The sequence below is a fragment of the Mauremys reevesii genome, linkage group 12, assembly GCF_016161935.1.
Source record: "Mauremys reevesii isolate NIE-2019 linkage group 12, ASM1616193v1, whole genome shotgun sequence".
NCBI classification, from domain to species: domain Eukaryota; kingdom Metazoa; phylum Chordata; order Testudines; family Geoemydidae; genus Mauremys; species Mauremys reevesii.
This window is the reverse complement of record NC_052634.1, coordinates 38,930,162-38,954,734: the sequence shown is the minus strand read 5'-3', so window position 1 is coordinate 38,954,734 and position 24,573 is coordinate 38,930,162. Positions and strand designations below refer to the sequence as shown.

Here is a 24,573-nt window from a genome sequence, read left to right as displayed (position 1 = left end):
GTTCCTCGCAAAGCCTCCGCAGGAGGTTCGTCGGAAGAGGTGCTTTGTTGGGCGCTCCGTGGAAGCAGACTCTTACACGCCAGGACATCCGAATATAGAGAGGACTCATCGCCTCTACTAGCATTGCTGCATATGGTCCTGGTCTGTGCAGTGCGTCCCGTAACATCCTGTCTTTCTGGGCACGAGTGACCCGCTTCAGGGTGATCTCGTTCTGCAAATATCAGAGGGGTAGCCGTGTTAGTCTGGATCTGTAAAGCAACAAAGAATCCTGTGGCACCTTATAGACTAACAGACGTTCTGCAGCATGAGCTGTGGGTGAATACCCACTTCTTCAGATGCAAGTGGTGGAAATTTCCAGGGGCAGGTTTATATATGCAAGCAAGAAGCAAGCTAGAGATAACGAGGTTAGTTCAATCAGGGAGGATGAGGCCCTGTTCTAGCAGTTGAGGTGTGAAAACCAAGGAGGAGAAACTGGTTCTGTAATTGGCAAGCCATTCACAGTCTTTGTTTAATCCTGAGCTGATGGTGTCAAATTTGCAGATGAACTGGAGCTCAGCAGTTTCTCTTTGAAGTCTGGTCCTGAAGTTTTTTTGCTGCAGGATGGCCACCTTAAGATCTGCTATTTTGTGGCAATGGAGGAAGAAGTGTTCTCCTACAGGTTTTTGTATATTGCCATTCCTAATATCTGATTTGTGTCCATTTATCCTTTTCCTTAGAGACTGTCCAGTTTGGCCGATGTACATAGCAGAGGGGCATTGCTGGCATATGATGGCATATATTACATTGGTGGACGTGCAGGTGAATGAACCGGTGATGGTGTGGCTGATCTGGTTAGGTCCTGTGATGGTGTTACTGGTGTAGATATGTGGGCAGAGTTGGCATCGAGGTTTGTTGCATGGGTTGGTTCCTGAGCTAGAGTTACTATGGTGCGGTGTGCAGTTACTGGTGAGAATATGCTTCAGGTTGGCAGGTTGTCTGTGGGCGAGGACTGGCCTGCCACCCAAGGCTTGTGAAAGTGTGGGATCATTCTCCAGGAGGGGTTGTAGATCCTGATGATGCGCTGGAGGGGTTTTAGCTGGGGACTGTATGTGATGGCCAGTGGAGTCCTGTTGGTTTCTTTCTTGGGTTTGTCTTGCAGTAGGAGGCTTCTGGGTACACGTCTGGCTCTGTTGATCTGTCTCCTTATTTCCTCGTGCGGGTACTGTAGTTTTGAGAATGCTTGGTGGAGATTTTGTAGGTGTTGGTCTCTGTCTGTGGGGTTAGAGCAGATGCGGTTGTACCTCAGTGCTTGGCTGTAGACAATGGATCTAACCCTATTGTCATAAACAGATAGCTAAGGGTTAAAGTCTGTTTTACCTATAAAGGGTTAACATGCAGTACCTGGTGACCACCTGACCAAAGGACCAATCAGAGACGAGATAATTTCAAATCTCTGTGGAGGGAAGCCTTTGTCTGTGTTCTTTGTTAGTACTCTTTTTGAATCTAAGAGAGACAGTCATGTCTCCAAGTTCTCCTGGAGTAGTTTCTACTAATTAATAGTGAGTATTAATTAGAAAGGTGAATTAGTCTTATGATTTGTTTTCTACATTTGCAATTGTGTGTTTGCTAAAGGAAATGCTTTATTCCTGTTTGCTGATATTGCTTTTTACTGAGAAAGGGGGAGGGGGGATTCTCTCCAGAGATTGATAAGGTTATTCCCTATGAGTGTCCAGCTTGGGCTCATAGAGATTCTGTATTTTCTTTTTAGGCTTTAATAAATTCTTTTCTATTAAGGACTTGTTTGGTCTTTCCTTGGGTGGATTCTCAGGGAAAGATAAGGGGGAGGTATCCCTCTGTAGTTAGATCCCGGTGTCTCTCCTGAGAAAAAGGAAGGGGGGAGGAAGCAGGGGGAATGGTTTGTTTCTCCTGGGTGTAAGAACTCCATGGATTTGGGGCTCTTGGAATCCCCTAGGATTTTGGGGAAGGACTGTGTCTCAATCCACATTTCCTGATTGAGTGGTGGCAGCTTACTAGATCTAAACTAGAATTTTAGTTTAGAGGGAAACCAAGTCAGGTCCCCACATTGGAGCCCAACAGTTCCAAGTGGGGGTGAGACCTTTGACATGGTGGCAGCGGAGTTTCGAACCCATTGTTAGAAGGAGTTTTTTTCAGCTGGGCTACGCTGAAGGAAGCTATTCTCTTCTTCTAGAGCAGGAAAGCAACCTGAGAGAAGAGGGAATTAAGTTTTCCAGCAGGCTTTGTTCAAAGCAGTTTTCTTTCGGGTGGCATAGAAAAGCACCTTGGAGGAAAAGGAGGTGTGTGCATTCCTTAGGTGGGGGGAAGTGCCCTCACAGGTTTGCTGGGGAGATAAGGATTCTCAAGCCAGAGGTTTTTAGCTCTGGTTGCAAGGAGGTGTGTCCCTCCTTTGTGTGATCAGGATTCCTTGGGTGGGGGGAGGTGCTCCTGGGAGCTCACCCCGTCCAACAGGGAAAACAGGTTTGGTGAGGAGAGAGAGCTCCTGCAGCCAGATTTTTTTCCCTGTGTCTTTTGAAATCCTCTGGAGCCAGGGAATACAAATCCCTGAGAGGATTTACTAGACTTTTCTCGCAGGTACTAAGTAGCACCAGCCGGTCAGCTGGGCTTATTAGTACCACAGCTCAGAAGGAGAGGAAGATTGTTTTTTTGGAAACAGATTTTCAGCTGGGTTTAGCTGGGGGAAATAAGGTTTTCTAACGGGCTGTGTTAGAAAAGGATTTTTTTTCTTCTTCTTTTCTTTTTTCTTTCTGTCCGCTTAAAAACAGCTAGGAAAGAGGTGCAAGTTTCTAGGAGGCTTGTTAGAAAGGACCCCCACTGTGAGGTACTTAGCAAGTGCTAGAAACAGGACAAACCAGTTTTTTTTTGCTCTTCTCAGTATATCAGCAAACAGCAGCTACACAAATGCAAATACAAAGTTTTGTTTTTTTTCTATTCAGTCTCTTCGTGAATAGAAAGGGTTAGGAATTGGGGAAACCAGTTCACTGACTGCAGAGGGGTGTGGCCAGCACCAAAAAGCAACACCAGCAAGCCACACATAAAATTCACTGACTGCAGAGGGGTGTGGCCAGCACCAAAAGGCACTGTTCCCCATCCCAAGAAATTTCCCACCTACATGGCAGGTGAGAACACTGAGGCCTTCTTGAAAAATTTTAAAAGGACCTGCCATGGGTACAGCATCCCTAAAGACCAGTACAAGGACTGGTCAGGGACGTGGACTTTTGCTGTCTATGACAATTATTCTGTCCCCATGATCCTGGGCAACCACTTGGCCCATCACGTTGAGCCGCCAGAAACAGAGGGAGTGGTTACACGCAGCCAAGCCAGACGAGCTGCTGCACCCATCCCTGTTCCTGAGCCATCCACCAGGACCCCGTCTGTGTTACCACAGACCCAGACAGAGGTGGTGGAACCGGATCTCATGCCAACAACTACAGCAGCCATAGTACATCCAGTCCCAGGACCGGAACTGGAAGAGCAACCAGCGGAAGAACCAGCGCCAGCACTGACGCCAGCGCTTGCAACTCCACCGCCAGGGGGCGCCAACGGGCCTAAACTGGCAGAAGCAGCAGGTGTTGGTCTCTGTCTGTGGGGTTAGAGCAGATGCGGTTGTACCTCAGTGCTTGGCTGTAGACAATGGATCTAACCCTATTCTGCAAATACTGCATCTAAGTAGGGCAATTAGTGTAGTGTTACTATTTTTAATGGTTTAAAATTAGGTTGCATAACAATGACCCTCGCCTAACAGCCACGTGCTAGAGGCCACAGAGAACAAGCATCCATTGATCGTTCCCGTGCACTGGCGGGAGGGGCTGCAAAAGGCTAATCCTTTCTGCTTTGCACATTGCCTTTAGCAGGAGAGCACAGCTATCCACTAACTGATAAGCAGTATGTACTGTAAGGCTTACCAGGACTTTGTGCAAGAGGGATGCAGCTGTCTTTCCTCGCTTGTGCGCTCTCCAGTGCAATGGCGCCGCCAATGAGAGCGTATTCCAAAATCTCGAACTGGTTCTGAGATCTCCTGAGACTTGGTGCCCTGTATGGTCTTGTTCACTGAAACTGACTAGACTGTGTTCACTGTTGGCAAACATGTATGTGTTCAAGGAAATCACCTACTTTTTCGCATCACACAGCTTCGGCTCTTTCCCGGACTGCCCCGGCATCCCCCTCGCAGAGGCTGGCTCAGATTAGACGGCGAAAGAAAAAGACTAGGGACGACATGTTCCAGGAACTGATGGCCTGCTCCAGAGCGGAGGCGGCAGAGCAGAGACAGTGGAGGGAGACCCTGTGTCAGCAGCATCGCACACACCTGGAACGGGAGGATAGGTGGCAGCAGGAAGACCAGCAGGCGACTAAAACGCTGCTTGGTCTAATGAGGGAGCAAACGGACATGCTCCGGCGCCTTGTAGATGTTCTGCAGGACCGCAGTCAGGAGGAGAGAGCCCCCCTGCACTGCATCTGCAACCGCCCTCCAACGCCAAGAAGTCCTGTCCCCCCCTCACCCAAAGTTACAAGAAGGAGGGGCAGTAGGGGCCGTGAGAACTGTCACTGCACCGCAGCAGAGCGCTAATGTTCAAGACACCTCTCGCGCTGTAAATTTGTACAAGTTCTTTCCTTACAGCATCACCCAGTCCCAACTCCAAGTTTCAACCCCCCACTGTGTACTACATTATTAAAAGCGGTTTGGTGTTACTCACTGTTTCCGTCACGTTTCTCGTGTCAGAAGACTTTCTGTGTGTGTGTGGGGGAGGGGAATTGTAATTTCAGTGCATAGCCCACAGTACCATGGTACAGACTTGGGGGCAGGGTCAACTGCAGGGCACACACAGACTGCAGTCACTAGGCACCAGGGTCAGTCTGTGTGGTGTATGCTGCCCGGTCTTTCGTTGATGTGTATGCTTGTCCAGGGTCCTGGTGCCTGCCACCCCGAATGTAAAGGCAGGCTTCCTTCACATGCACTTCGACCGTAGCCACGATCCTCCCGCTGCCCTGAGCCCCAAAGAGCCCTCATCCAGGGACAGATACTCACCCTTCCCCACACCCTCACCTTCCAACGCCCAAACCCACAGCCCACAGCCGTCATGCAAACCCCTATCCAAAGACGGCACCCCTCGCCCCTTCCTGCAAACCCACCCCTTCCTGCAAAACCCCTACATGCACAACCACTGTAAACCGTCCCCCACCCCACAGACCTATGTAGGAGCAGGAGGCTGTCCGTCCTGTTTTGGACAACCGGTCTGTACATCAGTGCACACCGAACCCAGCACAGTATGCTTCCGTGTTTCAACCAAGAAACAGAAATGCAAAGTCAACGAAAGATTTATTATTAATTACTGTAACATTTCATTAGTTTTAAATCGTGCTTTGCAAGTGGGGGAAACTTGGAGAACCGGGTTTGTGAGCTCAGATCTAACTCGACCCATACAGACACAGGCCCATGATCAGGCTCTCTTAAAATCAAGTGGACAGTCACAGGTTACCCTGCTCTGCGAGGAAACTAGCTTTCAAAGCCTCCCGGATGCACATCGCTTCCCGCTGGGATATTCTCGGCACGGGTGTCTGGCTGATCGTAAACAGCAGCCAGGCGATTTGCCTCAACCTCCCAAGTGGCCAAAAAGGTCTTGCCCTTGCTCTCACAGAGATTGTGGAGCACACAGCAAGCAGCAATAACTACGGGGATATTTTTCGCTGATGTCCGAGCGAGTCAGTAAGCTCCGCCATCTCCCCTTGAGACGTCCGAAAGCACGCTCCACCACCATTCTGCACTTGCTCAGCCGATAGTTGAAGAGTTCCTTCTCACTGTCCAAGGCGCCTGTATAGGGCTTCATGAGCCAGGGCATTAGTGGGTAGGCCGGGTCCCCGAGGATCACTGTAGGCATCTGCACATCCCCAACAGTTATTTTGTGGTCCGGGAAGAAAGTACCTGCCTGGAGGCGTTTGAACAGACCAGAGTTCCTGAACACACATGCGTCATGAACCTTGCCCGCCCACCCGACGAAGATGTTGGTAAAACGTCCCTATGGTCCACCAGAGCTTGCAGCACCATTGAAAAGTAGCCCTTTCGGTTAATGTACTCGCTGGCCTGGTGGGCTGGTGCCAGGATAGGGATGTGAGTCCCATCTATAGCCCCACCGCAGTTTGGGAATCCCATCGCGGCGAAGCCATCTATGATGACCTGGACATTTCCGAGAGTCACTATCTTTGAGAGCAGTTGCTCAACGATTGCGTGGGCTACTTGAATGACAGCAACCCCCACGGTAGATTTGCCCACGCCAAAGTGGTTCGCTACTGATCGGTAGCTGTCTGGCGTTGCTAGTTTCCAGAGAGCTATGGCCACTCGCTTATGCACACTCAGGGCTGCTCGCATGCGTGTGTCCTGGCGCTTCAGGGCAGGGGACAGCAAGTCACACAGTTCAAGGAAAGTGCCCTTACGCATCCTGAAGTTTCGCAGCCACTCTGTGTCATCCCAGACCCGCAGCACTATGCGGTCCCACCAGTCTGTGCTTGTTTCCCGGGCCCAGAATCGCCGTTCCACACCATGAACGTGACCCATTGCCACCATGATCTCCACTGCGCGGCGTACCCTGCTTTCTGAGAGGTCTGCGCCACTCTCCTCACCGCGCTGCCGGAGCCTCCTCGCCCGGTTTCTCAGCAGCTGACTGTGGAAGAGGTGGACGATAAGGTGCGAGGAGTTGACAACGGCCATAAGTGCAGCGATGATCGCAGCGGGCTCCATGCTCGCAGTGCTGTGGCGTCCGCGCTGTAACCGACCAGACAAGGGCGCGAACAGATTTCCCGCTGGCGCTTTCAGGGAGGGAGGGCGTGATTGACGGTTCAATGACGACAGTAACCCAAAACCACCCTCGACACAATTTTTCCCCCAGCAGGCATTGCGAGCTCTACCCAGCATTCCAATGGGCAGCGGGGACTGCGGGAACTGTGGGATAGCTTCCCACAGTGCACCACTTCCAAAGTCGACGCCGGCTCCCTTAATGTGGACTCAGAAGTTCGAATTACTGTATTTAGTGTGGATACACAAATTCGACTTCATAAGGTCGAATCCACAAATTCGACTTAAGTAGATTCGAAATAGTCTTGTAGTGTAGACAAGGCCCCAGGCTCCAGCTGTAAACTCTGTTGGTCAGTTCTAGTCTTTGGCCACACGGGGGCGGCACTAACGGTCCCATCTAAATGCTGTTTGCGTTCGACCCTTCGGATCGCAGATTGTAACCCGCAGGCAGATCTCTGAGTGCAGCCAAATCCCTCCCCAAACTGAACATTGAAGCAGCAGCTCCCGTTGGAAAGATCAGGATTTTTGCCTTTAAAAACAAGGGAAATGTCTACAGTGAGAGACTGAAGAAGCTCAATTGATTTCATTGACTCCATGAATGTTCCTCTGTGTCCCCCTAGGAGTCATGCCCCACGTTTTGGGGACCACTGAACCCTACTCGCTAATCATGGGCTAGTGATGCCAAAGCCCAGGGAAAGGGAGAACAAGTGTGGGGCTCCCAGCACTGGAAAAAAGGGGGGCACAGGAGGGGGCAGGAGTTAGGGGTGAAGGAGGCGCAAGGGTTGGGAGTGCAGGAGCTAGCGGTAAAGGGGGAGGGGATCATCCAGGGGCAATGGGGAAGTGCCAAAGTACAAGCTTTGCCCAGGGCACCATTTCCCCTAATGCTGGTCTGAGCAAACAATTGGAAATGACCCTTCAGTGAGACCAGAACCATCATGTAGAAAAGTCCCTTTGTTAAGTGGTGGTGGCTGAGGGCTTAGGGAGATGGGTTAAAAAGCAACAGGCACTTGTCTGTGGAGGTTTGATTCTTGCCTGCTAGGCAAGACTGGTGTGTGGTGTCTTCATGGCTGTACTTTCAGTGTCTGATCTACCACAGGGAGCCAAGTCTAGACATACTCAGAGGCTCTATGCCAGGGTTCCTCAAACTTCCTTTCACTACAACCCCTTTTTGCCAAAAAAAAAAAAACCAAAAAACTTACTACATGACCATAGAAAGACGCACCAAGCCCCTCTACACTGAGCACAGGCAGAGGAGACAAAGCCTGAGCCCTGCCCCAGTTGGGGGAGGGCAAAACCAGAGCTTGAGGGATTCAGCCCTGGGTGGTGGGGCTCAGACTTTTGGTTTCAGCCCCAGGCACCAACAAGTCTAATGCCAGCCCTGGCGACCCCATTAAAACAGGGTTATAACCCACTTTGGGGTCTTGCCCCACAGTTTGAGAACCACTGCTCTAGGCTGATGGGAGAGAGTTTTCCTGTGGGTGCAGTTAATCCACTTCCCAAGAGGTGGCAGCTATGTCAGTGGGAGAAGCTATATCGGTGGGTGTGCAAGCTGTGGTGTTTGCCACATTTAAGAAGTTTAATCAAACCCCATTTTGAAAACCACCTGTGGTCTGGGAATGGCAAAGGAGCTCGATGAAGCAGGGTCTGTCCTTCAAAGTGCTGGACATCATGATTCCATACTCCTGTTGTCATTGGGGATATTGCTCAGTGTTAGAGTGCTTAACTGCAGTTCAAATAGTCCTCAGTTCAAACCCCCATGTTGTCTTATAACCTTCTTTCTTTTTTTTTAAAAAGTTAAACATTTTCATTTCCATTCTCCATTCTGTTCAGGGGCTCCTCTATACAGGAGTGCTTGATAACAATGTAAACACTCAACATTTTGCTGTCCAAATGCATAAAAACCTAGCGAAGCTGTCCATCAGCTGAAATCCGTTCCAATCCTCTAAGTGTCTAGTTTATGTTTTCATCAGTTAAACAAAGGTATCATACGAATGTACATTTGCAGATCCCTCTTCTCCGGGAGCTATGTTGTGCAGAAGAAGAAGAACCACATCCAGCTGCAGTTCAGGAGTCTGATGACCAAAGAGCCACAAAGTGTTCTCAGGGCTGGAGAAAAATGCCGTCTAGTGAGCTATTGAACGAGCTCAACCTGTTTAGCTTATCAAAAGAAGATTGAAAGGTGACTTCATTGAAGTGTTGAAAGGCCTTAATGGAGACAAAAGATTGGGTATTAAAGGGCTTTTTAATCGAGGAGAGAAAGGCATAACAAGAGCTTGTGGCTGGAAGGTGAAAAGAAACAAATTCATATTAGAAATAAGACACAAATATTCAACAGCAAGGATGATTCACCACAGGAACAAGCTACCAAGGAAAGTGGTGGATTCTCCATCTCCTGATGTCATTTAATGAAGACTAGATGCCTTTCTGGAATGTGTTTGCCCCAAAAGTAGCTCTGGTGTCATACAGGAGGCCTGTGATATGCAGGGGGTCAGATTAGATGCTCTAATGGTCTCTTCTGGCCATATAGTCGACTAATTTCTGAAAAACTGAGCGTAGCATTGGGAACTGTTTCCGATGTTTTCCTGTCTAGCCGGCTTGCTTCCTAGAACAAACGCTCCTTGAGTGGGGTGATCCACAGGGAGTAGCTCAAACCTCCAAAGTGCATGTGCAGGGGCAGGACATTGGCACAGCAAGGGATGGGTGTGGCAGTGACATCACAAAGGCTTTTTGCAGGACCTCAGGCTATTGGTCAAAGGTGGTGGGGAGGTGGTGACCTCACAGAGAGATGCTGACATCAGCCAGGCAGGACAGGGGTGAGGGGCCAGGAAACCTCAGAGACCCCTGTGGCTTTGCTTCAGCAAGTCTCCTTCTCCAGGTCTCTCTTTGAGGACTGAGAGAGTATTCGGGTTCACGGACGTGAGTGCCAGGAGGAAGCTTTTTCGAGTTTTCTCCTTCCCTTTTCCTGATTTTACTAGAAAACAGCCGTCCCTGTTTAGAAGGTTGAAGCCTCCTCGAGGTTTGAAACCTGTTCAGTCTGATCCATCTGGTGACAGTTGAATTCTAGGCATGGAAAACACGAACTTAAGGAGGCAGAATTTTATTCCGCACCTGGGATTTTGTCCCTTAGAATCACTGGGGTCATTAGGGTTTGTCCTTTCTGTTTCACCTTTTCCTCCATCCATCCATCCCTCCCTCCTTTCTCTTTGTCTCTTGCTTCTTTTGTCCTTTCTCCTGTTCCCCTCCCAACACCAGGAGGGGTGTGCGTATGTGTCTCAAGGGAATGCTCTGCAGCTCCCACTGTAGGAGGTCCACCCGAAAATGTGGGGCTGAAATAGTGCTCGGGCAGTGATCCCCACCGGTGACCTGGGCCATCCTTTGGGCTCTCTGGTGAGAACCCTCAGCCTCCCGTCCTCAGTCTCTACCCTGATTGGCTGAGCAGGGGGTTATTGACAGGGAGGAGACTCAGGTCCTTGTTGTTCTCTTTTAAGCCCAAGGAAATAAGTCATAACCAGTCATATGTTTGATGAATTTTGCTGCTTCGCTGCATTAATGGTCTCTGAGCAGTTCATGATTCTCTCTAACATTGCAGTTCTCCTCAAATACTTGCTGAATAATTACTGTGCACTGTTGTTGGTCTGGAGCTCATCTGAGAGCACTTTATTCAGGTCATTCAGTGTCTGAAATTCAAGATCCGATGGTTAGTTTGAAAATCAGGGCTCTTGGGTCCTATTCCCAACTCTGCCACTGACTGGCTGTGTGACCTAAGACAAGTCAATTCTCCTTTCTCAGCCTTAGCTTCTTCCTCTTTCAAGTAGGGATAATAATGATCCTCTCCTACCTACCTCACGGTGGGTGGGGATCCATTGGAGAGTGTCACTAGGAGTAGTGCATAATATGCGGTGTCCTATCACGTTTACTCAGAGCAGATTATGACATAATAGAATAGCTGAAATAGTCTATTTGATTTGTATTTTTTTATTTTGAAATTGTTAAGAGCAGCAATTACTTAGCTCAGACTGAAGCATCTTATCTAATGTTTGAGATCTAAGTGTCTCCTCTTTGTGCGACGAGACAATTTAACACACTGTGACAAACAGGAGATGCTTTTGTTTTGCAACAAAATATTTTTGCAAAGAACTTTCATCTCACTTGTTTTGATTTCGAGAAACAAACTGGTTTAGTCTGAAGGGGATTTTCTGACAGAAATGGTTTCAATGAAATTTCCCCACCATCTCGATTCCTGGGCGCTATCCTTTTCTCTGGGTTTTTTTTTTTTGTCCATTAGAACAGGAGTCAGGACTGTTGGCTTCTCTTTCTGGCTCTGTCACCACCTCGCTGTGTAGGCCCTTGGGAAGGTCACTTCCCTTCTTTGTACTTCAGGCTTCTCCCCATCTGTCCAATGAGAACAGGGACAGTTCTCGAACTCTGGGCAGTCATTTTCGGCCGGGCCCCGGCAGGGATAACTAAAAATTTATATAGATATAGATATATATATATGTATATATAAAAAAGACTTTCATTCCTTAGGAACCGGTTCCCTATAAAAAGTTCTGATTTAAGGGATGTGCCACAGTATGTATTTTTTGTACCAATAGCGTTACCATGCGTCCGTATTTTCCCAGGAGGAATTTTTAAATTTTAAAAATTCCTCCCAGACAGTGATTTAAGAACCAAAAAGCCTGACATGTCCAGGAAAATACGGGTGTATGTTAACCCTACCTAAAGTTCTTTTTTAAAAAGATGGGCCTGAACCAGAAACGAATTCCGTTTCACATGTGTGGGTCCCTGCCACTCCCTGGGGCTGTGCTAGGGTGACCAGATGTCCTGATTTTATAGGGACAGTCCCAATTTTTGGGACTTTTTCTTATATAGGATCCTAATAACCCCCACCCCCATCCCGATTTTTCAAACTTGCTGTCTGGTCACCCTACGGTGTGCACATGTGTGGGTTCCAGCTGCTCCCTGCCCCCCTCATTGAAGCAGGTGTGCAGGGTTACTGCCCTGGGAACTGCAGGCACCAGTGGACATGGGGCTGGCTGGAGGCAGGGCAGGGGCTGACTGGAGGTAGGGTCTGGCTGCAGGCAGGGCAAGGGGTGTGGGGCTGGCTGGAGATGGGGTGTGCAGGACTGGCTGGCTTCAGGCAGGGGGGTGCAGCAGGGGTTGGCTGGAGACAGGGCAGGGGGTGCGGGGCCGGTGGTGTAGGGCTGGTGCAGGCAGGGGTGTGTGGGGCTGGCTGGCTTCAGGCAGGGCCGCAGGGGCATGCGGCAGGGATTGTCAGGGCTGGAGATGGGGTGTGCGGGACTGGCTGACTTCAGGCAGGGGGGTGCAGCAGGGGTTGGCTGGAGACAGGGCAGGGGGTGCGGGGCCGGTGGTGTAGGGCTGGTGCGGGCAGGGGGGTGTGGGGAGCTGGCTGGCTTCAGGCAGGGCCGCAGGGGGTACGACAGGGGTTGGCTGGAGACAGGGCACGGGGTGCAGGGCTGGCTGCAGGGGGTGCGGGGCTGGTGCAGGCAGGGTGTGCAGCAGGGACTGGCTGTGAGCAGGAGGTGCAGAGCTGGCTGGAGACGGGCTGGCTGCGGGCAGGACAGGGGGTGTGGGGCTGGCTGGAGATGGGCTGGCTGCAGGCAGGGGGTGTGGGGCTGGCTGGAGGCAGGGGCTGGGGCAGGCAGGGCAGGGGGTGAGGGGCTGGAGGCAGGGCAGGGGGTGCAGGGCTGGCTGGAGATGGGCTGGTGCAGGCAGGGGGTGTGAGGCTGGCTGTGGGCAGGGGCTGGTGCAGGCAGGGCAGGGGGTGCAGGGCTGGCTGGACATGGGCTGGCTGCAGGCAGGGGGTGTGGGGCTGGCTGGAGGCAGGGGCTGGGGCAGGCAGGGCAGGGGGTGAGGGGCTGGAGGCAGGGCAGGGGGTGCAGCAGGGGCTGGCTGCAGGCAGGGGGTGCAGGTACAGAGGGTACAGCCCACCCTGTACGGTAAGTGCCCCCTCCTCCCTCCCTCAGCACCGGGGTAGCAGCAGCAGCCCGGGGCTTGGGGGCTATTTACATGGCCCAGGGCTCCCATTTCCACTGCCCCGGCCCTTTAAATAGCTGTGGGAGCCCTGGGGAAGCGGCGGGGCTCTGGGGGCTATTTAAAGGGCTGGGGCGGTAGAAGCAATGGGAACCCTGGACTTTTTAAATAGTCCCCAGCGCCCTGCAGCCCTACCCCAGCCCTATCCCAGCCCCTGCTGGGAGCCCCAGGCCCTTTAAATTGCCCCCTGGGGAAGCTGGGCCACCCTGGTACAGTGCACCAGTTCTTGCCAGTACGCAGTACCAGGGCTTGGGCACGGGGCCCTCTTAGGGGTGGGGCCCAATTCAGGGGAATCGGGAGAATCGGCCTAAAGCTGGCCCTGTGTGGGGGTGGGGTGGGGTGGGGTGGGGCAGGACTTGCTCCCATTCTGGGCACCACCAAAAATTATACAAACCTGCCGCCCCTGTCCAGCCCAACCTTCTGCTGACGCACCTCAGCCCACACCCCTGCAGGGTTTGAAGCTTCCATTGCTTAAACTCCAGGACACTGAGGGATTTCAGCTCCCCTTAGCCCAGCGGGAACCTTCACCCCACTCCCAGCCAGGTTCTTGTCCATGGGATCACTGTAGGGGGGCTGGGTCCCGCTGTGTCTTTTCTCTCTCTGTGACGGGCCAGGGTGCAATAACTGGGGCATCTGAGCACCCAGGACCTTCTGTGGGGCTGTCGTTCCCCTTCCCCTTCTGTGGTCTCATCAGTCATTGACTCCAGCCTTTTTTCTATCCATCGTCAGCACCATCCCAAGCAAGCTGCACTCGCCTCAGAAAGAGAGTGTCCCCTGGTGGGTGTAAATCACTGACCTCTCTCCTCTCTGAGCACTGACTGCCCCTCTGTTTCCTGGCCTCTGAGTCTGTACAGATGGGACCTTTCCCTCCAGTGCTGGAGGATTCACCCTTCTCATCTACCCTTGTCCCAAGCAGCACAGCTGGTGGGAATCTTACATGTACTGAGGTGACTTAGGAGCAGAAACCCCCCCAGACCTTCCATGCAATTGGCACTTGCCCCTCACTGAGCAGGATTGAAACTCCTGTAGGGAGATTGCTGGGCCACATCCCCTCTGGGCATGAGCAAAGCAGCAGGGTGAAAAGAGCTTGGAGATGCTGAGGATTGAACCCAGGACCTCATACATGCAAAGCATGTGCTCTACCACTGAGCTACATCCCCAGATAGTCTTTGCTTGCTATGGGTTACACCAGGGGTAGGCAACCTATGGCACGTGTGCTGAAGGTGGCACACGAGCTGATTTTCAGTGGCACTCACACTGCCCAGGTCCTGGCCACCAGTCTTGGGGGCTCTGCATTTTAATTTAATTTTAAATGAAGCTTCTTAAACATTTTAAAAGACCTTATTTACTTTACATACAACAATAGTTGGTTATATATTAGAGACTTATAGAAAGAGACCTTCTAAAAACATTAAAATGTATCACTGGCATGCGGAACCTTGAATTAGAGTGAATAAATGAAGACTCGGCACAGCACTTCTGAAAGGTTGCTGACCCCTGAGTTACACTCAGAGCCCTCTTGTTTCCAGAGCACCCAGTGGCCTAAGAGCAGCATGGGGGACACATTCCCTGCTCTGAGGGCCAAACCTGCTGTCCTGGAGATTGCTGGTTCTTAGGGTCACTTTGCAGCAGGGCCAGATTCGATGTGTGGGGCAGAGAGAGTGGGTGCCCTGCACTCAGGGTGCAGAGATACAATCAGGCCTCTCCCCTGCATTGGGTGAGGGGTGCTGCCACCCCCTGCTGGAAGGTAATGGGAGGGGAGGGGGCACTGTGAGTCGCTCAACACCTGACCCTGGTGGCAAGAGTGGTGTGGGGAGCTCCAGGTGTTTCTAGGATCTGCTTTTTCCACCTGCCTGTGAAGTCCAGCTTTCCCCAGCACATTCACTGCGCTGCAATTGGGTCACTGTTTCCATGGCTGAGCAGCAAAGAATTTCTCCCAGTTTCCCTTCTATCGGCGGCAGGATTAGCCTGTGTCAGTGATTAATGAGGTGGATCTAGTTGTAGATTGTTATTCTTTCCCCACCTTGACTATTCACACAGTCCCTTTCCCATGCAGATTCCCAGCACCTCGGTGATCCTGGTAGCAGGAGTTGGGTCCTGAGACTTTCACGGTTCTTTCCCCCTCCACCTGGAGTGAACTCAGCTTTTCCCCCATCCCAGACAATCCATGAAATAACAACAGGGGCATAAAGAAAGAGGGGAGGGAACATCTCACGGCCAGGGCTGGATGTGCCCAGGGCCCCCTGCTTGTCCATTGTTTCCATGGAATTTGGCCCCCTGCTTTGCACAAGGGACAGAGAAAGATCTTGCTGTTCCTGTGTCTGGGCAAGGAAAATTGTGCGTCTGTATGAAAGAGAGGCGGGAAATGGCCCCATGATGGGACAATAGCCTCAGGATTAAGACCTAAGGACTCAGGCTGAGAACTGATAGAACTCCACTCATCTGGGATTTAACAAATTGTCTTTCATGGAGTAGAGCCAGTTCCAGTGGTTTTGGCACCCCAAGCGGAAAAAATAAATAAAAAAGCTGCAATCAATGGCAGCTCTACCTCTGCTGCTTTTGGTGGCAATTCCTTCCCTCTGAGAGGGACTGAGAGGGCCGAATTGCCGCTGAAGCCTCCCCTTTCCATTGACCAGCCCAGGCACCTGCTTGCTGCGCTGGTGCCTGGAGCCAGCCCTGCCATGAAGACGCTGGGAAGATGGGGGAATCTGGAAAATAAATGGATTTGTTTACATTGCAAGTGAAGAATAATTGAAGCTTTTCTGGTTTAAAGCCACTTTTCCCTGGCTGGGAATTGAACCCAGGCCTTGGCAGGGAGAGTACCAAATCCTAACCACTAGACCACCAGGGAGGTGATGATGGTGTTATTCTTCTCACTTATGCTACACTTTCTTAGGCTACTTTCTAGCCACTTTCTGAAATTGTTCCACTGTCCACTCCCTGAGGGGCTAAGAGCAGAGAACCCCTGTGCTCAGGGTCACAACCTCAGCCCAACCCAAGTCACTGAAACAAACTCAAATGATGCTTCCTCCAGCAGGATCACAGAGACACACAAAAAAAAAACCCATGAGGAACAATCCTCCTCTGCCTTCATTTACCCCATCGCAACCCTCTCAGCAGCCCGCTCTTGCGGGAAGGACACTGAGCTGATAGGAGCTCTGGCTTAGAGACCAAGGGAGGGGTGTTGCTCCCCCTGGGTGTGAGCTGATCACATTCTGACTCCATGTAACGGGGCTCTGAGCTTTGCCATCTTGTGAGTTCTGAGCACTGAGCCCCCCGGACCCTTCTGCTGGGAGCATGGGGATTGCACAACAGCTGCAAGCCCTTTTCCCGTCTCCTTGTCCTCCTCGGCTTCCCCAGACCTTCCCCACAAATGGTTCTATCAGATGATGGAGGGATCTACGGACCTGCAGGTTTCCCTCACCCACCTCTTAAGGCAAACAGTGATTCCCTTCTCTGACACTCCTGGGCCAGGCTTCTTTTAAGTTTTTCCTCAGGGGACCTGATTCCCTGTGAAAATGTGTGTGTGGGGAACTGGCTTGTCTACCCCCTCTCTGGGAGCTGAGAAGCTTTTTCAGACTCTCCCCCACTAGATGAGTCCAACAGCACCTCCCACTGGTGGGAGAATCCTAAATTCCACCCTCCCCGCTGGTTACTCTGACCAGCTGATGGCGACAGCATGTTAAATCAACCCAGCTCTCTGGGCTAGAGAGCAGCATCTAACCAGCCTTGTGACAGCTCCGGTTTTCTCGCTGGAGACATAATGAACCAGGAAAGAAGGCAAATGTCAGACAGGGAACCTCAGCTCCGCAAATAAATGCCCTCAGGGCTCCTTCTACACTGCGACTGGGCACTTTACTGACTTCAAATCCGGCCAGCCCAGTTGGTAGAGCATGAGACTCTTAATCCTACCAGCATAAGTTTAAGCCCCATATTGGGCAGCAGCAACAGCTCTTAGGTGTCACTCTTATGCTTATAGTCACAGCCCAAAATGAAATAAATTCTCTGTCCGCTCTACAATCTAAGGCAGATCAGGTTCCTTCCTCTCTGAGCTTCAGTAAAACATGAAGTAAGAACAAATAGAATTTTCTCCTCTTCCATTCTACCCCAGGCAAGAAGAGGGGATAATAACCATTTAATGGATGACTGCAGAGAGAAAAGTTTGGTCTTTATAAATAGGACAATGATCAATTGTTCTCCATGTCCACTGACAGTAGGACAAGAAGTAATGGGCTTAATCTGCAGCCAGGGAGTTTCTCGTTAGATGTTGGGAACAGCTTTCGAACTCTGAGTGTAGTTAAGCTCTGGAATAGGCTCCCAAGGGCATCTGTGGAGTCTCTGTCCTCGGAGGTTTTTAAGAACAGGTTGAACAAACCTCTGTCAAGGATACTCTCCATATACTTGGTCCCATAGACAACCTGCTCTGGCTCTGGTTCCCTCCTTCTGCTCCCTGCCTGGGCCAGCTGCTGTGGGCACTTGATCCCACATGGCCCTGACGCATCGTCTCTGCTTGGCCCTGCCTCAGCAGAGAGGGCTGGATTTCATGACCTCTCCAGGGCCGTTGCAGCCGTACAGCTCTGTAATTCGATGCCATCGCAATATAATATAAACAACAACAAAAGTGGAAACACCCCAATCTAACATCTAACAATTCAGCGTGAACTGACATTCCACAGCACAAAGTGACAACACGTAGGAGTGCAAAGCCCGACAATTCAGCACCATGCAAATGAACGCCCCAGGGGCAAAATGACACACTGCAAAAGAGCTCAGCTCAAACCAACGCAACACAAGGCGGTGCAAAGACCATACAACATGAAGCAATGCATCAGAGTGCAAAGTGACACTGTGCAAAACAGCTCAGCATGGAACAATGACACAGCACAAACCCCCACAACAGAATCATATAGAAAGGTGGGGCAGGGAAGGACCCCGAGAGTCAGGGCCAAGTCTCCCTAGGCCACCCCGACAGGTGTTTGAAGAACAGGGAAACAAAGGGCACCAAGAACTCATGTTTTTTGAATGAGTGAAGAAAAGGGAACAGCATTGTCCCCCTCGGGCAGCCCCTGTTCAATTCCAGGTCAGAAAGCAAAACTCTTCTGCAAGAATATCCAAAAAATGTTGTGTTTCACTTCACTTCATAAGTACAGTTGTGTGGCAATTAAGTGATGACCCTAAAGTTTCATAAAAGTGTGGGAAATACGGACGTATCTGAGAAAATGGCTTGGAATGAAGGAAGACAAAAATTGATGGGTCGAGAGAACAGGCCCTGTTTCCCCCTGGTTTGGAGCTTCTCTCACAACTACTGGAATAGCAAAGCTAAGCAAATGGGGTTCTATTGTTGCAAAGGAGATTGAAGTGAGGCCATTTTCTCCAGATAGAATTAAATGGTAAAATGTCAGGAGTGGGATGTTGTTGTTGCCCACAAATTAGCCCAAGGTACTCTGTAAGAACGAGACCGACTCCACACTGAGAGTAATTGGTTTTTAATGAAGGATACCGTGACACACCGGCAACGGGGACTCCGCTCGTTGCGGCCACTGATATGGGGATCCCAGCACCCTACCAGTCGGCCTGGGTCGAAGTCCAAACTTAATAAAAACAAGCTTCTATTTAATCCCACTAGCAGCAAAGCAGCATAGACATAATAAAACATAACTCTCTACTTCACACACCTGTTTCCCATGGCCCACCGCCAAGGACTCTTCACTTGGCAGTCTAAACCGGTCATACTTGGCTAGAACTGATACAAAATGACCGATAATAACCGGAGCTGAGAAAGCGAGCATAAACAATGCCTAGCTCTGCCGTAACAATTTCTTCCGCAGCTCCCTGCTCTGCTACAATCCTCCCCTCGCTTTCTCCAGCGACTCCAAGGACCAAGAGGGCCTTACCAGGGCGTGGGCCATACCACAACAACGTCTACTACATAGGCAACATACATACAAGCAAGCAAGGCTAAACAGACATATAATACCAAGTATTACACCCTGAACTATATGAGCAGTCCATCCACGCAACGATGATGACAACCAGGACCACAGCCAGGAATCCTCCTGCTGCTGACGAATGCCGTCTGCCAAACGCTGAAGGTGCTTTACATCCTCATTAACTGCAGGCTCTACATCTGTAATATTAAAACAACACATGCCAGCAAAATCCATACAGGAATGACCATGTCTCAATAACAAATAATCAATAGCCATACGATTCTGCAACACCCCTCGTCGAACTTCTCCAAGTTCCTGTGTCAATAAAGCAAGAGCAGTAGAGGTTAAATTAAGAGCCTTGGCCACAACACAAGCAAGATGCACTATAGCATGATAATTATGTGCTACCATGCCTGGAAGACCAATCAAGGTAAAAGTAAGGGCTGCCGCCTCTTGTTCTGAAAACAAAGTAACTTCTGCCTTACAGGTGGAATCTAGAGGAATACTCCCCCGCCGATAACGGTATCGGCCTTTAGCACTTTCCTCCGGATGGGGAAAAAGAAGGGGGGCTACTCGACCAATAGCACATGGACCCCCAGAACTATTGGCAGGAACATATGTAAACGCAGTACGGCCGCACAGCAAAAACCAGCCTGTAGGTAATTTCATATGCCCATATGCAAAAGATGCCTCACTTTTATGGCGGCAAATTAACTCATTATTGGTGTGATTCACTGCCACCTGTCGAGCATTCACAAAATACACACACATTCCAGCGGTTGTCACATTGGCTAAGCGAAAGGAATACATGCTTGCATCCATGGTGTATGTAGCAGCTCCAGGACCTAGGGCATACAAATTCTTATATGACCAATCTTTGGGAATTGCATACAGCCACGAGTGTTGTCTTAACACATCCAAATCAGTACAAACACCCACAAAACAAGTTTCCATAAGGGCCCCCACAGCATACACTCGAGGGAGGCAAAAGGCAGTTGCATTCACAGCATTTTGTGCCAACACCATCCAGGCATTCTCAGATAATGTATCACTGTAAGCAGTGCTGCCCCTTACAAGGAGCGCTGTGACAAACGTGGTAATGAAACCATTCGGGGATAATCCTCTCCGTCTGGTAAAATATAAGTCCAGCCATCTCCTGTTGCTAGAACCACGGCAGCTTGCGGATCGCGTTGTGGTATCGTCCACCACACGCTTGCCAGAACGTGCCATGCTGTATCACTCGGGGCTTGTAACTCCACACCTGCAGGAGGTAACGGAATAAGTTTACATAATGCCTCCCCTTGCTCCCATTGCACAGGCTCAGTGCCCTCATTCGCACATGTAAAGCAACTTAAGGAGCGATCAGTGCTCAGCCAATACGGGGGATAGCACCTTATATCCTTAACAATCGGTGATACATAAAACAGGCAGGGAGGGGTACACCACAACTGCGACTGATCAGGCCAGGGGACCACTGTGTGTCCCACCGGCACAGTACAGGTGCTCTGGGCATGTAACACCACTATACCTTGCGTTGGGTCTACAACTCCTGGTGTATTCTGGAGTTCCATCCGCAAAACAGTTGGTATCTGGGGGGCCACTGCTAACCGCTGAAAAGGTGTTTGGCCTCCCCCCAGCAGGCGATTATTAAGCAACCAGATCGCCTGCTCCAACACCCCCGTCCACCCTCGTAGTGTATGAGTGGGTGTAAGACGGCGAATTTGGTCCTTCAAAAGCCCATTGAGACGTTCTATGAGACCACTTGCAGTTGGCGCATACGGAAGATGGTAGTGCCAGTCAATACCAACATCAGCAGCCCAGGTACGAACAGACTGAGCTGTAAAATGGGTACCTTGATCACTTTGCAATGAATGAGGGGTCCCATAACGAGAGCACAACTGTTGCAGCACAGTCAATGTAGTTGTTGCTGTTGCTGATGCGCTTGGGTGCACAAATAACACTCCAGTATAGGTATCCACTGCTGTCAGTGCATAACACCAATGTCGTTCCCGGGGCAACGGACCAACATAATCTACCTGCCAATCTTGGCAGGGGCCGGTGGCCCGATAAATGTGGCCGGTTGGCCCCGGAAGGGCCAGGGGCGTTACATGGGAACATACTGAACAACTCGCACGGGCAGTACGGCATGCGGCCAGTGGGAGATAAACGCCATGTCTTGATGCTGCATATCGGGTTGCATGGGCTCCGCGATGGCCCCCCTCCACATGGTAGCGCTCTGCCATCTGAACCGCCTCACTACGAGTCATTTCATCAGCTGCGGCATTCCAGTGGGCCTCCGTTGTATCAGCTTTGGTATGAGTGTCCACATGACGTACAGCCAGAGGGGCTCGTTTGGCATACTCTAACAGCTGCTGCCAAAGAGTCGCCCCCCACAAAGGCCGGCCAGCTAGTTCCCAATCTTTAGCTTCCCAGGCTGTTATCCAAGTACGGAGACCTTTGTACAGCGCCCAGCTGTCAGTGTATAAATACACACGTGGCGGGGACCCTTCAATAGCCAAGGTCGCCGCCCTCAATTCCACCCACTGGCTGGATCCAGCTGTTCCCCATGCCATAGCCACAATGTCCGCGTATGGGGCATACGCAATGGCTCTCCATCGCCGGGTCCCCTGGGCAGTGTAGGCTGCTGATCCGTCTGTAAACCACACATAACAGCGTTCTTCAACCGACAGCTGGTCCACTGACGGGGCCTCCGTTACAGGTGAGGGGGGTGCTGGGTCCTCCACGGGGGGCAAATCATCCGTAAGGGAGGGCACATGTTCAAAAGTAACCGCCCCCAACAATATAGCATGGGGGGTGGAGATTGCAGGTCGGCCGAGCAACATGCGCTTTTGCAGGTAATGCTGCCACTTAAAATGAGTGGAACTTTGCGCCACGCCAGTCTGCACTTGGCCGGAATCCTCTTGCACCCAACGGCCCAACGGGATGGGCGTCCGCACCACTACTGGCGTGGGGCCGGTTATGCGCTCGGTATCCTGTAGCGCCCACACAACTGCCAAAATTTGCTTTTCCAACGGAGTATATCCAGGTTCTGCCCCTTTTAGGGTTCGGGACCAAAAACCTATTGGCTCTTTCTGTTGGCCCCCCACTGGCTGCCACAGCCCCCAGGACGCCACATCTGCCACAGTGGTAACCTCCAACTCAAAAGGAACCCCTGGCAAGGGGGCGTGGAGCCGGGCATGTGTTAACAACGCATCCTTGCACAATTCAAATGCAGTCTGATGGCTGCGCTCCCACTTCCAGGGAGCTGCTTTACGAACGAGGGTCTGCAGTGGCCGCATCAAAAATGCAAGGTGAGGAATAAAAGCCCGCCAAAACCCCAAAAGACCTAGAAACGCTTGTAATTCCCTCTTGGTCTGCGGCGGGGTATCCCTGGACCGTTTGCCGCACCTTCTGGGGAATTTGCCGCTCCGTTCCTGCCCACATAATCCCCAAGAAAATAACAGTCTGAGCCGGACCCTGTATCTTCTGTGGGTTCAGGGTCCAGCCTCGACCCTCCAAGCCGGTAGCTACTGCATGCAAAGCATCGGCCACTACTTCCCGGGAGGGGCCAGAGACCATAACATCATCAATGTAATGGTAACTGTGGGTCATAGGAGGTAGTTGCACTCGGGCCAAATCCGCACTGACCAGCTGGTGACAAATTGTGGGGGAGTGCTTCCATCCTTGGGGCAATACACAAAAGGTATACTGACGAGCTTGCCATAAAAAAGCAAACTGATCCTGACAGCTGGGGGCAATAGCAATTGAGAAAAAAGCATTAGCAAGGTCCACAACAGCATGCCATGGCTGGGCAGCTGCTGCTATATGCTCTATCACGGTTACTATGTCCGGCACAACAGCTGCCAACGGGGGAGTCACTTTATTAAGCTCTCTATAATCCACTGTCATTCGCCACGTTCCATCTGGCTTTCTCACTGGCCAAATGGGGCTGTTGTAGGGGCTCAACGCAGGTCTAATAATCCCAGCGTCTAGCAAGGCATCCACTGTCTGGGTAATTTCTTCCTCCCCTCCAGGGAGACGGTACTGTTTCCTGTAAACCACAGCTGTTGGGGGTGGTAAGATCACCGGCTCCCAGCGTGGAGCACCCCGCAGAATAGTCAGTAATCGCACTTCTTGTATTCGTGCTGCATTCACATACCGAGGGTGGCCAAAGGCGAAGAGACCGTACTGCGTATCCACAGACCGGCCTCGCAAAACATCAATACCCAAGATATACTCCCGTATAGCTGCAGCTAGAATTGTGGCCCGAAATGGGGGTGCCTTCCCCATAGTCAACGTAACAGTAACTTCATATGCCTGAATCTCGGCCCCTCCAAGGCCCCTCACCATGGCCACACGGCCGTGAGTCTGCGCTGAATGCAGAATAGTGACCTCAGCCCCTGTATCAATCAATGCCAATACATGCTGCACACCTCCCCTCGGCCAACGTATCGTGAGAGGTACATAGGGGCGTTGGTCCCCCGCCTCCCTCCCTGGTGCGACCGCTGCCACACGCGGGGCGGAGGACCCGCCCCCACCTCAATAGGGTCTCGGGAGTCGCCATTCAGCTGGTGGAGGGGGCAACTCACTTGTATCAGTGTGATCCACTCCCTTTTCCCCCTCGGCCCCAACGCTTCTCTTCGAGGGGGGCAGCTGCATCCACCGTTTGTATAAGTCTACGGTCGGCTTGCCATTAATATCATCCCTGGAAACACCAGCTCGCAACAGGTCTTGCCACAAAATCTTCTGGGGTACCCGCACCTCCCCTTTTTCCTGCCCCCCCCGGCGGGCTCCTTCCCTTGCTGTCCTTTAGAAGCCCGAACGGCTCGCGGCCGCGTTCCGGCTAACGCCGTTTCTAACTGTGTAAAAGTAATCGCCAATTCACCCACTCGCCCATCTGCTGCCATAACGACCGCAAGGAGGGAGGGCTTCAATTAATCCGGGGCTAAACGTAGAAGAGTGGCTTTAGTCGATTTAGAGACCGGAATGTCGTCAGGTCCCTCTGTGCCCCCCATCCCGACAGCCCACGCCATTCCCAACTGTCGGAGGGCCCGCACCCCTTCAATCATGGTCTTCCAGGGAGTTACTAGAGCCTCTAGCTCGCCCACTGACGGATAGGCTACATCTACCGCCACCGCTAGCCAGCGGTACAGAGATGGGGCTTCTATCTCAATCCCGTTCTCCTGGGGTTGCGGGGGATTTGACAGCTGTGCGCGTACCTGTGAGTCTTGAGAAAGGACTCCTAGCTGCTGCAACTCCATCTGGAGAAGTAGGACCGTGTTCCCCGCGCAGTCCCACACTCTGACCAGCCAGCCTAAGACATTCTCACCCGGCTCTTGTCGAAATGTTTTCACAATCTCCTGTAACTCCGTTGTTTTGTACGTCCGCCAGACCGGGGGCTGCAGCTGGTCACCTTCTGCCCGCAACTCCCGTACCGGACGGGCGCGGGCTATCATAAGTTTTGATTCCCCCTCCTCCTCATCTGATGAGGAGGAAGAGTCCCATATATTACCATCCCAGGTGGCGGGGTCCCAAGAAGGGGCCGCAGTCACCGCCCGCACCTGCGCCGTGGTCACCGGCCGGCGCCCCAACTTAAGCCGCCGCTTATTCGCCATGCGGGCCACCAGCACTTCGCATCGTCTTGTCAACTCCTGGGCTCGTTCTGCTTGGGAGGTAACAACCTCCTGAGCCACAGCACGAGCTTCAACTAAAGCCGTGCACTCGGACGTTTTCCCCTCCAGGGCCCGCCGCAAGCGGAGCACCTCTTCGTCCTGAGCCCGGAGCGCG

At 51.6% G+C, this 24,573-nt stretch overlaps 1 protein-coding gene and 2 non-coding genes across 3 annotated transcripts; all 3 read right to left on the bottom strand.

Moving 5' to 3' along the window:
- Positions 1-13,944: 13,944 nt before the first annotated feature.
- TRNAA-UGC lies at positions 13,945-14,016 on the bottom strand. The gene has a single exon. It is a non-coding gene; the product is annotated as a tRNA-Ala (tRNA).
- A 1,619-nt stretch (positions 14,017-15,635) lies between these two features.
- On the bottom strand, positions 15,636-15,707 carry TRNAE-CUC. Its single transcript has one exon. It is a non-coding gene; the product is annotated as a tRNA-Glu (tRNA).
- A 4,241-nt stretch (positions 15,708-19,948) lies between these two features.
- Positions 19,949-23,076, bottom strand: LOC120375403. Its single transcript, XM_039496023.1, is given in 3 exon segments — positions 19,949-20,047; positions 20,907-22,188; positions 22,190-23,076. Coding segments are annotated over 3 exon segments (2,268 nt in total).
- Positions 23,077-24,573: the final 1,497 nt, after the last annotated feature.